Source organism: Leptonychotes weddellii, chromosome 1 (genome assembly GCF_054177405.1).
Source record: "Leptonychotes weddellii isolate Sample4059 chromosome 1, ASM5417740v2, whole genome shotgun sequence".
In the NCBI taxonomy this organism is placed as follows: Eukaryota; Metazoa; Chordata; class Mammalia; order Carnivora; family Phocidae; genus Leptonychotes; species Leptonychotes weddellii.
The window spans coordinates 10516571-10529416 of record NC_138369.1 but is presented as its reverse complement, the minus strand read 5'-3'; the positions used below and the strand labels follow the sequence as shown (position 1 = coordinate 10529416).

Here is a 12846-nt window from a genome sequence, read left to right as displayed (position 1 = left end):
AGTGGAAAGTCTGCTTCCCATGCTACTCGGTCAGTGGTGGAAAATTTGCAATGGTCCCTTTTAAGTCCAAATCTAAAGGTCTCCAGAAAACAGCCTGTACAAAGGGCCAGGTCTCTGAGGGGTGGAGAGAGGTCAGATCCTGAGGTGTGTATTAACTTTCTGAGCTGCCATAGCTTAAAATAATAGATATTTATTCTCTCCCAGCTCTGGAGGCCAGGAGTCCAAAATCAAGGTGTTGGCAGGCTGTACTCCTTCCGAAGGCTCTAAAAGAGAACCCCCTCTTGCCTCTCTCCTGGCTTCTGGTGGCTCCAGCAATCCTTGGTGTCCCTTGCCATGTAGATGTGTCAATCTCTGTCTCGGTGTCCACATGGCTGTCTCCCTATGTGTCTGCGTGTCTTCTTTTCTTATAAGGACACAGTCATTGGGTTGAGGGCCCACCCTAATCCAGTATGACGTTATCTTAATCTAAGTATACCTGCCAAGACTCTTCAAGTAAGGTCACATTCGGAGGTTTTGGGTCTTGAATTTTGGGAGGACCCTATTGAACTGAGTAGGGGATGCTCCCTTGGGGACCACAGGAGCCATAGCAGGTATGTGAGCAGATGTGAGTGCAGCCAGCTCTCAAGGTCCCAGAGACCCCAAGGGACTGGTGCAGGGACAGTGTGGAGGCTGGCAGGGTCCAGGCAGAAAGGGCAGTGGGGAGGGAATGCTTCAAGAGCAAATCAGGAGGGTGAGAGAAGCTATGTGTCAGGGAGGGCAGCATAATTCACCCCGAGATGGCAATTATCACCTCACTCTGATGCTTAAACACTCAGGTTTATTCGCTCAGTCTTGGAGCAAGAGACACTGAGATTCACACTCATATCTGACTGAGGAGAGCACAGAACATCAAGCGTCAAAGTCTGTTTATTGGATGTGCGTGGATTAAATCTCCATCCAAAGTCAAGCGCATCCCCAGGACATGGGTTTGCCTAACCTATCTGACCCTGTCCACCAGTGACATGTTGGCAATAGACCTTCAGCATCATGCAGCTCCCAGGTCCGTCCCTGCCCAGACCCGACTTGCTGTAACCTCAGGCCACCTCACTGAGCCTTAGTTTATTCCTCTGTGAAGTGGGTTCACACTCCTTAATGGATGAGATACATAGTGTCCAGGCATTAGAGGAAGATCGAAAATGTTATTTCTCCTTTATCCTCCCTTCTTGCTCCCAAGGTCAGGGGCCATGTGATGTCTGACCCTCCAAAGGGAGGAAAACAGGGAGGCGGTGAAGGTGGAAGAGCTGGTTTCCCAACTCTCAATGAATCTCTGGTGTGCTCTGTGACCTTGGTCAAGTTGTTGCCCCTTTCCAGGCCTCAGTTTCCCCATCTGTAAAATGGGGTGCAGGGGGTTGTGCCTGAGGACCTCCCAAATCCTTGCTAATATTCAGACATGTTCCAGAGAAGCACTGGAGACTTTCTCAGACCTTAATGTTGGGCCTGGAGTTTTCCCATGTTGTCCAGAGGGGACTCCAACATCTTTCTATTGTACGTAGAGAGAAATCTGGCTTCATTTTGGGGGAGCAGGCAAGGGTGCAGCATTGAAGACTAGGGGCTGGCTGGAAGGGGGCTGGATAAAATGACCTCCCAAAGGCAGGGCTTCACCTCTTTCCATAGGGCAGGGATCCCAAACTCATTTGCATAGGACACAGTCCAGCCAATTGGAGCCCAAGGCTGTTCTGTGGCCTGGGATGGCCCACCCTGAGGTTCCATCCCAGGTGGTCAGTCCCCTGCTGGTTCAGAGGTCTGTCTCCCGAAGGTCCTGACCACGGTCATGTGCACTCCTGGGGGTCCAGGAGCCAGCTCCATTCACCTCCTTCTGCCCCAGGAAGAGCAGGTGGTCCTCATCAGTGGGCAGGAAGTCAGGAGGCCTCTTGGTTCCAGGGGGCAGTTCCTCAGCACCCTGGAATGAAAAGAGAAGAAAGACACTGTCAGAGATCCATTCTGCTCTGTGTCAGCTCATCCTCCAGATGGGATCACTGAGGGCCTAGAAGGACAGAACCTGGGCAGGGTTGCACAACTGTCCCCTTGGTCAGTGCATCAGCCAGTCCTGTCCCTTCTGCCTCCAAAACCTCCACCCGCTTCTCTCTCTCCCCCAGTGCCCACATCACCTATAGTCCAAGTCATCAATGCTTGCAAGGATGCCTGCCTCCCTCTCACTCTTTCTGCCTGCTCCCCTTCAAGAAAATAAATATTTCCCCATAGCAGCTGAAAGGAGCTTTAAAAACACTCCAGCTAAATCCCTTCCCTCTCCATACCTCCCCTTCTCAAGCTTCTGGCCTCAGCCTTTGCTCCTGCTGTACCCTCCATCAAGAATGCCCTTCCCCCAGATCTTCCTAGGGCTGGCTCCTCCTCCTTAGGGGCTCTATCTCTTACCTCTTCCAAGAGGCCACCCTCATCACAGTACCCTGTTTTATTGTCCTTATTACCTGCTGAGATCTTACTTATTTCTCAGTTTAGCTTTCATCTGCTCCTCCTAGACAGTGGACAAGAACCCCAGCCCAGAGTAAGAAATGAGAAAATGAAACAGGGATTTCAAAGCAGAGGCAGGTTTGGATCAGGGACAGCATTTTCCAAATTCAGGGCATTCACATAGCAACCACATGACTTTGGGTGAAGTTGGCCTACCCCCGGTCATGTTTCTTATGTAAGATTTTCTTGAAGTTGACTCACTTCTGAATTAAGTACTTTTATTTATAGAAGAAATTTTAAATCAATACCTTAAAGGTAAACCAGTTTCACCTGCCACAGACTGGATGTAATCCAAGGAAATGAATAGTATGAAATTCTCAGTCTTTGTTGAAGGGTGTAATAAAAAGTGTTGAAGACACGTCAACTCTCACCCAAGCCTTTTCTCTGGAAGACGCTGAGAAAGATGGTGACTCGCCAATTCCCTCCCCTGACTTATGGCCATGCCCAGGGGACCCAAAGTCACTTCACTGTCCCTCCCCCTGCTCTGGGAGCTAGCCCTGTGACTGACCTTCCCTAAGCTGTCATCCAAGGTAGCCACTTCTTCCTTGGGGGCCACCGATGCTGTCTGCCGTGCAAGATCCCACCACAGCAGCCCAGGACTCAAGGCACTGCGCTTGGTGGGGCCTGTGGGAAAGGGAGATATTTAGTGAAGAGGTGACAGGAACTGGAGAGGGAGGGGGAAGGGAGAGCTCTGATGGGTTCCAATCCCAGATTCGATAATGACCCACTGGGTTCCCTGGCAAGCCTCTGCCCTTCTCTGGGCTTCAGTTTTCTCATCTACACAGTGAGGGGATGTAATACATCAGTGGGTGGTTCATTATTTCCCCAGCATCTAGAATAGTGTCTGGCACAGAGAAGGACTCAAGAAAGCCCTGGTGAATGTAAAGTCTGAGACACAGGAAGCAAGAACAGGTACTGTGATCACTATTGATTTCTCTTGATCTCTTTCCACTTCTCAGTGGCATTCAGAATTCCCGGAGGGACACGGAGTGGCTGAGGCCCTGCTGAGAAGATATTTCAGCACAATGGACAGCGCCTCGAGGCTCCACCCCATATCCTCTAGCAACGACTTGGTTTTGGAGGTGGGGGAGACTAGAAAGGCAGGTTGGGGCGGGGGTGGGGGGGCTCAGTTTCTTCTGCCTTCACAAAACGGGACCAGCCCTGCAAGGTGCAGAGTTTGTCCCGAAGGCGACACAGCATAAAGGGTGCTGATGCGTCGTCCAGCACGTGGTGGTCATTTGGCTGACGGGAATGTCCCTCTTCTTCCTGCCCAGTGGGTTGGAGGCAGAGGGATTCATAAGGTGATCTCTGAGAAGGCCATACATCCTGCTTACCTGTCAAGCAGCTGATGAGGGCTCCACATAGAACAGTGCTCAGCGTGCCCAGGGCTCCATAGTAAAGATAGGAAATGGCATAGAAGTTGTCAGCTAAGGCGGGTCGATCAAGGTCCATTTTAGGGCTAGGGGTAGGAGAGGTGTGCATGAGTCCAAAAGCCACTCCCAATCTGTTCATTTCCTCCCATCTCCACTGCCACGGCCTAGCCCAGTCTTCCATTATTGCTCACTCAGATGTGTGCAGTAGCCACTTCTCTTTCTCTCCAGCTAACCCACTTCCACCCACAGGTGTTCTCTACACACAGCCAGAGGGAGCATTACTGAAATGTAACTCAGATTACTTCCTGTCACTGCTCACCACTCTCCACGGCTCCCTGTTACTCTCAGAATCTACCCAAATTAAACTCTTAGAAGAAAACATAGGTGTGCATCTTTATGATCTTGGATTTGGTAATAATTTCTTAGATCTGTCACCAAAAGCACAAGCAACCCAAGAAAACACAGATAAATTAGACTTCATCAAAACTGAAATCTTTTGTGCATCAAAGGACACTATCAAGAGATATGAAAAGACAACCCAGAGTGGAAGAAAATATTTGCAAATCATACATCTGTCTAAGGATCTAGTGTCCAGAATACATAAAGATTTAAAGAATATATAAATTATAACTCAACAATAAAAAAGCAAATGAACCAATTAAAAAATGGGCAAAGGGTTTGAATAGGCATTTCTCAGAAAAAAAAAAGATATAGGGGTGTCTGGGTGGCTCAGATGGTTAAGCGTCTGCCTTGGGCTCAGATCATGATCTCCAGGTCCTGGGATCAAGCCCCACATCGGGCCCCCTGCTCCTCGGGAAGTCTGCTTCTCCCTCTCCCTCTGCTCTTCCACCCCCACTCGTGCTCTCTCACTCATGCTCTCTCTCTCAAATAAATAAATAAAATATTTTAAAAGTGTTTAAAAATAATTTAAAAGAACTTCTATATGATCCAGTAGTTCGATTCCTAGGTACAAACCAAGAGAAATGAAACCATATGTCCACACCAAAACTTATGTACACATATGTACACAAATGATCATAGCAGCACTGTTCACAGTAGCCAAAAAGTGGAAACAACCCAGATGTCCAAGGAATGAATGGATAAACAAAATGTGGTCCACCCATACAGGGAATATTATTCAGCCATAAAAAGGAATCAAGCCCTCATATGTGCTACAATGTGGATAAACCTTGAAAACACCAAAACCAAAACCAAACAAAAACCTTGAAAACATCATGTCGAGTGAAAGAAGCCAGACAAAACAGGCCATATATTGTATAATTCCATTTATAATAAATGTCCAGACAGGCAAATCCATAGCAACAGAAAGCAGATTAGTGGTTGCCAGGGGCTGGAGGGAGGGGGAGATGGGGAGTGACTGCTCATGGAGATATGGGGCTTCCTTGTGAGGTGATGAAAATGTTCTTGAGTTAATGGTGATGGTTGTATAACCTTGTGAATCCACTAAAAACCACTTTTAAATGGTTCATTTTATGGTCTGCAAATTATATCTCAAGAGTAATAATAATAATAAAGAATCAGACCAAATTCTTCTGGCTGGACCTCATCTATCCTTCTCGGCCCACTAAATACACCCCATCCTCACTAAACTAAACCCGACCTCAGGCTCTTTGCACTTTCCCTTCTCTCCACCGGGAATGCCCTTCCTTCACCTCTTCCCAAGCACATTCCTCCTTTTCATTCAAGACTCAGTTTCAGAGCTCCCCTCCCCCACCACACCCTCTCAGGCCACACCCACCCTTCTGAGCAGCCCGCTCACCTGGGGTTCCTGCTGGAGGTGTTGGTGGCCAGGAGCTGGCCCAGGAGGCCAGAGGAGTTGGCTGAGGGCACGACACAGCCGGCAGCCGATGATGGCAGGACTCCCAAGGACTGGGTGCTAGGCGGGTATAGAGTGGCGCCAACGGCCACCCACAGTGAGAGCGCCAAGCCGGTGGCCAGCCCAGAGAGGACGCCCTGGGGGCAGAGCCCAGGTCAGGGGAGAGAGGCCATGCGCCCTCCCAACCCCTAGCTGCCCCCACTCACCAGCGTGTTGCAGGCGGGAAGAAACATCCCCAGGATGAAGGCTCCAAGGAGGGGGCCGCTGATGACTCCCATGACGGTGAAGGAGCCCTGTGAGAAGGGGTGGGGAGGGGGAGCTGAGGGCAGAGCCATCCCACCTCTCCTGGCTTCAGTTTGCTCTCTGGGAAAGCAAGACCTGAGTAATTCCACTATGGACCTTGAGACTCCGTGCTTGTTTCCCTAAAGGGGACGGGACTCCCTGTCCCTGTCTCTCTCCCCCGTGTTGGAGGCAAAGACGCGGATTCTCTCTCCTGACAAATTCTGGTCCCACCTCCGAGCCAGGGCGAGGCCCTCCCTGCCTCCAAGCCACCCGCTCCCCCCACCTCCCACCTCCCATTGCCACCAGGCAGGTGGCTGCACAAAGTTATCAGGCTGGTGGCATCGGACAAAACCCAGTTCTGCCACGAAAAGTAGGACCCTCTCTGGGTTTTAGTTCAATGCAGACGATGCCATGCTTCTTGTGGAGATGGGGCTGGGTCAGGGCGGGGGGCTCACCTGGAGGACGCCTCCCCCCAGCAGCGAGGACAGAGCTGCCACGATGAGACAGGCTGAGCCATAGATGAGTGCTGTTGCAGATGGGGGGTGGCATGGTCAGCGGGGAGATGCCCCCTGCCCACCCCCCAACCCGAGTTCCTCCAACTCACAGAGCCCCTTGGAGACCATTACGAGTCTCCGGGGTGCGAGGCTGGGCAGCCGGGGTTTGATGAGGTCCTCCACGGTGACCGCAGCCATGGCGTTGATGCTGGTGGACGCGGTGCTGAGAGTGGGGTGGGGAGGGTGGTCAACAGGTCTCATCAAGGGACTGGCCACACACCCCCCCTGGGGTCCACCTGTTGTGGGAGGCCCCAGCTGCTCATACCATCTGACTTGCCAGGACCCCACCCAGCCCAAGGGCAGAGGCATGGGTGACAGAATTCCCCAAGCGTGGAGGAGAAGTCCACCACCCCACCATCCGCGCCCCCAGACCTGAGACACCCCCACGGGAGCAAGGACACCCCTGACCAAGGACACGAATGACACAAGTTCTCATTACACAGCAATCATAGGGTGCTGAGAACTGCTTGGGACCCTGGTCACAACAGGAACAGGGATGTGCCAGAAGTCACGGAGTATTTGAAAACACTAGAATGTGAGGCCCTTGAGGGCAGGAGTGGGGGACCACTTGGTCACAGCTGTGCCCTGGGATTTACAACAGCAGTGCCTTGCCTCCCACATATGCACATAGTAGGTGCTCAGTACGTAGTAGGTGCTCAATAAACATTTGCTTGGGGGCAGAAGGCAGGAAAGAAAGAAGGGAAAGGGGAGGCGGGTATGGCCCTGCCAGGTGATAAGAAGGTGAAAACCCCACAGCTGGGGTTCTTGTCCCCAGGGCGTGCCTTCTGCTGGAGCCCACCTGAGCTGCCCACTGGGGACCAAGCAGGAACTGTAATGATGGACATGCCCAGAACGTTCTATCCCACAGAGGGGCAGCTAGGTGAGCAAGGAGGGCTGCTCACCTGAGGGTCCCACTGTAGGCACAGGCCAGAAAGAGCCCAGGGACTCCAGGCAGGTCCTCGAAGATGTCCAGCACCAGCAAGGGCATGTACTGGCGGGGGTGGGGTGGGGTGGGGTGGGGTGGGGCGGAGTCTGGGGTTGGCATCCAGGACAGCAGCACCCCGAGGACGAGGGATTCTGTCTGTCCTCACACTGCATGTCCCCAGGGCCCAGTGCAGACCGGGCTCACAGCGGGCACTGTGTGTGTTTGTTGATTGACTGCGTGCCCTGGGATCCCAGTGAGGCAGAGTCCCGCGTCATCTCTGCTTTACTGATGAGGACAGTAAAGTTAATAGGTGCAGTCCTTGGCTGAGGTTGCAGTCAGGCAGTCCAGGAGCTGACCCCAGCGGAGAACAGCAGACGGGACAGCCTTCCATCTTCTGCCAGTTCTGAACTGACTCTGAACCAGGCAAGGCTCCTGGCCCTGGTGCTGCCCCTGCTCACCTTTGACCTCAGGCAGTTGCTTCCCACCCACTCCAGCCCCAGTTTCCTCATCTGTAAAATAGGGGCCATGACAGCCTTGGCCTCATCATGTTGAAGGGTTTTATGGGAGACTAACTGCTTGTGAAGGGAACAGCATGAGGCACAGAGTAGGTGCTTAGGTCATGAGAGCTGGTGATTATTATTATCAACACTATCATTTCATGCTGAACCATGGTCCCATCTCCTCCTCAATATCCCTCAGGGAGGGGCGCCTGGGTGGCTCCGATGGTTAAGCGTCTGCGTTCGGCTCAGGTCATGATCCCAGGGTCCTGGGATCGAGTCCCACATCGGGCTCTCAGCTCAGTGGGGAGCCTGCTTCTCCCTCTGACCCTCTCCCCTCTCATGCTGTTTCTCTCTCGCTCGCTCTCTAAAAAATAAATAAAATCTTAAAAAAAAAAATATCCCTCAGGGAGGGCCCCTGGGTGGCTCAGTTGGTTGAGCGACTGCCTTCGGCTCAGGTCATGATCCTGGAGTCCCAGGATCAAGTCCCATATCGGGCTCAAGTCTGCTTCTCCCTCTGACCCTCCCCCCTCTCATGCTCTCTCTCTCTCAAATAAATAAAATCTTTTAAAAAAATATCCCTCAGGGAGTTTCTGACTCTAAATCTGAATGTGCCCCTCCCCTGCTCGCCCACTTCCCCTAAGGCTCCCCATTGCCTCCCAGCCTTGTCTTCCCTGCTCCTTCCAGATCCTCCTCTGTGCCAAGCTCTTGCCTGCCCCTGGACCTCTGAGCAGGCTGTTCTCTCTTCTAGGAATGCTGTTCCATCCTTGCTCCCAGAGATTCATCCATGCAGAAGTTCAGAATGGGGGTGGGGAGGGCAGGAGTGGCCTAGGAGCCTGGGCCAGACTTACCTGGTCCGGGGCGGAGATACGCCCTGCAAGGAGAGGGTCACAGTCTACATAGATCGTGAACATGATGATGCCACAGCCAGCAGCGCTGAGCACGATCAGGAACAGGCCCAGCTGGTTGATGAGCAAGGCCCTAGGGGGAGGGGCAGCCTCAGGCTGGGGAGGGGGGCAGCTGGTCCCAGAGGCCCCCACCCTGCCCCTCCTAAACACTCACAGCTTGGCCTGCTTCTCTGTGCGACAGGCCACATAGCGCTGCACCTGTGCTTGGTTCACGCCATACATTGAGAGCCAGACCAATGTGCCACCCACCAGAAAAGTCCAGAATGTGTAGCGGCTCCGCGGGTCCAGGTCAAAGCTGGATAAGGGTGGGACAAGACAGCCATATGGGAATGCCACATTGACTTTGCCCTCCCCAGGGCCCCAGATGGCCATTCTGAACCTTATGGGCCTTGAGGGGACTTTTGGGGTGGGTTTTGAAGTGTGAGTAGGAGTTTGCCAGATTGAAAATTTATTTATTTACTGAGTCGTCCATGTATGCATTTAAAAACCTTTCTGGGGAGCCTGGGTGGCTCAGTCGTTAAGCGTCTGCCTTCGGCTCAGGTCATGATCCCGGGGTCCTGGGATCGAGCCCCACATCGGGCTCCCTGCTCTGTGGGAAGCCTGCTTCTCCCTCTCCCTCTCCCCCTGCTTGTGTTCCCTCTCTCGCTGTCTCTGTCTCTCTCTCTCTGTCAAATAAATAAATAAAATCTTAAAAAAAAAAAAAAAGAAACAATGGCTGAAAAATTCCCCAAATTGGGAAATATATGGAAATCTTGGGACATGAAGCTTAAAGTCCCCTGTAAGATTGAATCCAAAAAAGACTTCACCAAGACACATTATAATAAAAAAAAAAATTGTCAAAAATTAAAAAAAGACCAAAAAAAAAAAAAGTGTCTGTGCCCAGCTGGGACCTCAGAGAGTCGTCAGTCTCCAGTCTGGTCTGGGGGACATGGTGGGACAGATGGAGGGATGGGGGCTAGGGCAGTCTAGAGAGGGGAGGCACATGTTTGGTGTGTGGGGAGTCTGGGAAGGGAAGCAGGGAGGGCTTCCTGGAGCAGAAGCATTGGTTGGCTTCTCCCAGGGCAGAGGGATGTCAGCTCCACCTCTTTGCAGGACCCTCTCTATGGTTTTACTCACTCCATCAGGTTCATCCGGGAGTGGTTCTGGGCAATCTCAAACATGTGCCTGGGCCCACCCACCAGCATGATCCCGCGGGCCAGGACAACCCAGAAGCCAGTTAGCATCACCACGACCTGGAACACATCAGTCCAGACCACAGCCTTCATGCCGCCCTGCAAGATGTGACAGACAGGGAGGCAGGGGGTCAGATAGGGATCTGTCTGAGGCCAACCCAGTTTGGCTTTCAGCAGTGGCTGGGACTGATGCCTCTCTCTGCCGGTTTCCTCATCCGGAAAATGGTGTTGTTGTGAGGATTTAATTAGTTCGTATGAGGAAAATCTTTGCAATAGCACCTACCACATACAAGTTCAGTGAGTGAATGAGTGATGGCTGCCAGCATTATCATTACTACCATGACGATTGTTCTTAGTTATTGCTTTTACCCTTCCAGCCTCCATACCGCTGCCTTCCCATGCGAGCCCCTTGATTTGCCTTTGGAGAAGCCCCTTCTCCCTCAAAGGCCATCCACTGGAAGCCAATCGACTCCCAGCTCCAGAAATAGCCAACCAGAACATCTTCCCCAGCGCCCCAAACTTCTGTGACTGGTTCATCCTGCACACTGGGGCCAGCCAACCGGAACCCTCCTGGGGCGTTTGCCAGCCCATCCTGAAATAGGAACTCACTTTCTGAGCTGATGGGACCCCAAGAGATGGGATAGGGGCCCAGAGGATGCTGTTGTAGCCCCTGGGTCCAGCCAGTCCTGAACCTAGCATATCCCTGGACTCTCAGCAATAAGCCTTTCAAATGACTTGTTATTAAGATGAGGAAACAGAGGCCCAGCTGGGATGCAGGTTTCCTCAGCAGAAAGGGCAAGTAAGGAGTGGATGATGGCTTCAGGGTCTCCCCCACCCAGTGGGCATGGAGCCCCCACGTGGGGTGGGGGTGTCACTCACCACAGTCGTGTAGAAGGTACAGATGGCTCCAGTGGACAGCAGCGAGGCCCAGATGTCCAACCCAGTCACTGCACAAGGAAACCCCTCCACCATTAGGCCTCCAGGCAGGGTGCAAACTTGGCCCCTAGTGTCTAGGGTCCTCATCTCTTCGGGATTCTTCCCTCCCCAAGTCTCTCCTGGGGCTGCCCCTCCCCTCTCCTTCGGTCTAGTCTCAAAGGCTTTGCTCCCTCCCGGTCACCCTCCCGAGATCTCCCAGAGTCAAACCTTGATTCAGGATGAGCGCGGGGGCGTAGATCACGATGCCAGTATACAGCACCTATGGGCAGAGAGCCGGGACCGGGTGAGGCCCGCGGAGGACGGGAAGGGGTTAGGAAGAGAATGGTGGTGGCGGAGCTTGCGGTGTCCGGCCAGCAGGGGATCCGGAGCAGGGTGGGGGCGGGGTCAGGCCGGGCGTATGGGGGCGGGTCTTCGGACCGCAGGGGGCGTGGCCAGAAAGGTTGAGGATGGGCCTGGGAAGGGCCTTACAGGATGGGGGTGGGACCCACAGGGCGGGGCCGTGACGGAAGGGGGCGGGCTGCGGGCGGGGCCGACGGAGACCCGGACCCGGGCGGGATCTGAGCCAGACCCTGAGGGCGAGGGCGGGGCCGAGGCCACTCACTGTGGCTACCAGGTACTGCAGGGTCCCGCAGAGCCGCACACCGCGGCTGAAGCGCAGCTCCAGGTACTGCAAGGAGGAGCCGAGGCCCGTGGTCACCTGGACAGGTCCTACCCAGGAGATCGAGGCCTCTGGGGTACTTCACCCGCCCTCGTGGCTTCTGCCCTCCCTCCGGAGGCCAACTTCTCTCTCCCCTCTTGCCCGTGGGGGGCCCCCGCCAAGCGCACAGATTCCGATCAGTGTGCACACACCTGTCTGTGCACACGCGCCATCCCCGCATCCCCGCACACCAAGTGTGCCCAGGAAGACGGATCCGTCAAAGGTGCACGTTCTTCCGCCCCCACTGGTGGCTAATTGGTCCCGGGGGGTGGTGCCGCTCTGAGTCAACAAGCGGACTCTACACAGCCTGTGGCCAACTGTTCTTGGTCGCCTACTGTCTACCGGTCATGATTTTAATCACTTTACCCCCTGCCCTGGAGGGAAGTCCTCTTATTAGCCCAGTTAGACACTTGGGAGGCCCGAGCAGAGTAAGCGGGGAAGCCGGGTTTCGAACCGTTGACCCCTGTCCGGCGATCGCTCAGCTGTGCGGGGCGCAGGTTCGTGCCTGTCCACACTTGGTGCACGCCTGGCTCCGCCTTGCGCGGGCTTCCACCGAGGAGAACCAGGACGGCGGCTCCTCTTCCTCCTTCCTGCCCCTCACCCCGCTGCCTGGGGCTACTTCCCAGAACCCTGCGCACCTGTCTACCCCGTTAAAGCCGCAAGGAGCCCGCCGGCGGCCCCCCGTACAGCACGTCAAAGCCCCAGGACCTCCCGGCCACATCCCTGCGTTCTCAGCCAGGCAGGTCTTGCCTCCGGGCCTCTGCCCGGTACCTGGTAGGTGCTGGTGAGGCCCAGGCGGTAGAAGACGGGCATGAAGAGCTGGGCGGTGAGCAGGCAGTTGAGCAACTGTCCCAGGCACATCCAGAGGAACTTGAAGCCGTAGCGGTAGGCCTCGGCGGGCACGCCCAGCACCTGTACGGCCGACATGAAGCTGGCGGCCAGCGAGAGGCCGACGGGCAGGGCGGCCAGGCGCCGGCCCCCGGTGAAGAAGTCCTCGGCGCTGCGCTGCCCGCCCCGCGCCAGCCCGACCCACAGCCCGATGCCTGTGGACACCAGCAGCATGAGGGCGAAGACCGCGTAATCCCAGGCTCCGAACGTGGCCCGCGCTCCAGCCTCGACGACCGCCATGAGGTGCAGGTGCAGGGGCCAAGCGCGTC

At 54.4% G+C, this 12846-nt stretch overlaps 1 protein-coding gene across 1 annotated transcript; it reads right to left on the bottom strand.

Annotated features, from left to right (window-relative positions):
- Positions 1–797: 797 nt before the first annotated feature.
- On the bottom strand, positions 798–12817 carry SLC5A5 (solute carrier family 5 member 5). Its single transcript, XM_081815452.1, has 15 exons — positions 12461–12817; positions 11594–11659; positions 11200–11251; positions 10936–11003; positions 10001–10155; positions 9039–9179; positions 8828–8957; positions 7457–7545; positions 6605–6717; positions 6456–6526; positions 5925–6011; positions 5662–5855; positions 3843–3967; positions 3017–3132; positions 798–1939 (listed from the first exon to the last, which is right to left on the bottom strand). Exons 1-15 carry the CDS (start codon positions 12815–12817, stop codon positions 1775–1777), a joined length of 1929 nt encoding a protein of 642 aa, XP_081671578.1. The 3' UTR covers positions 798–1774.
- Between the last annotated feature and the right edge of the window lie 29 nt (positions 12818–12846).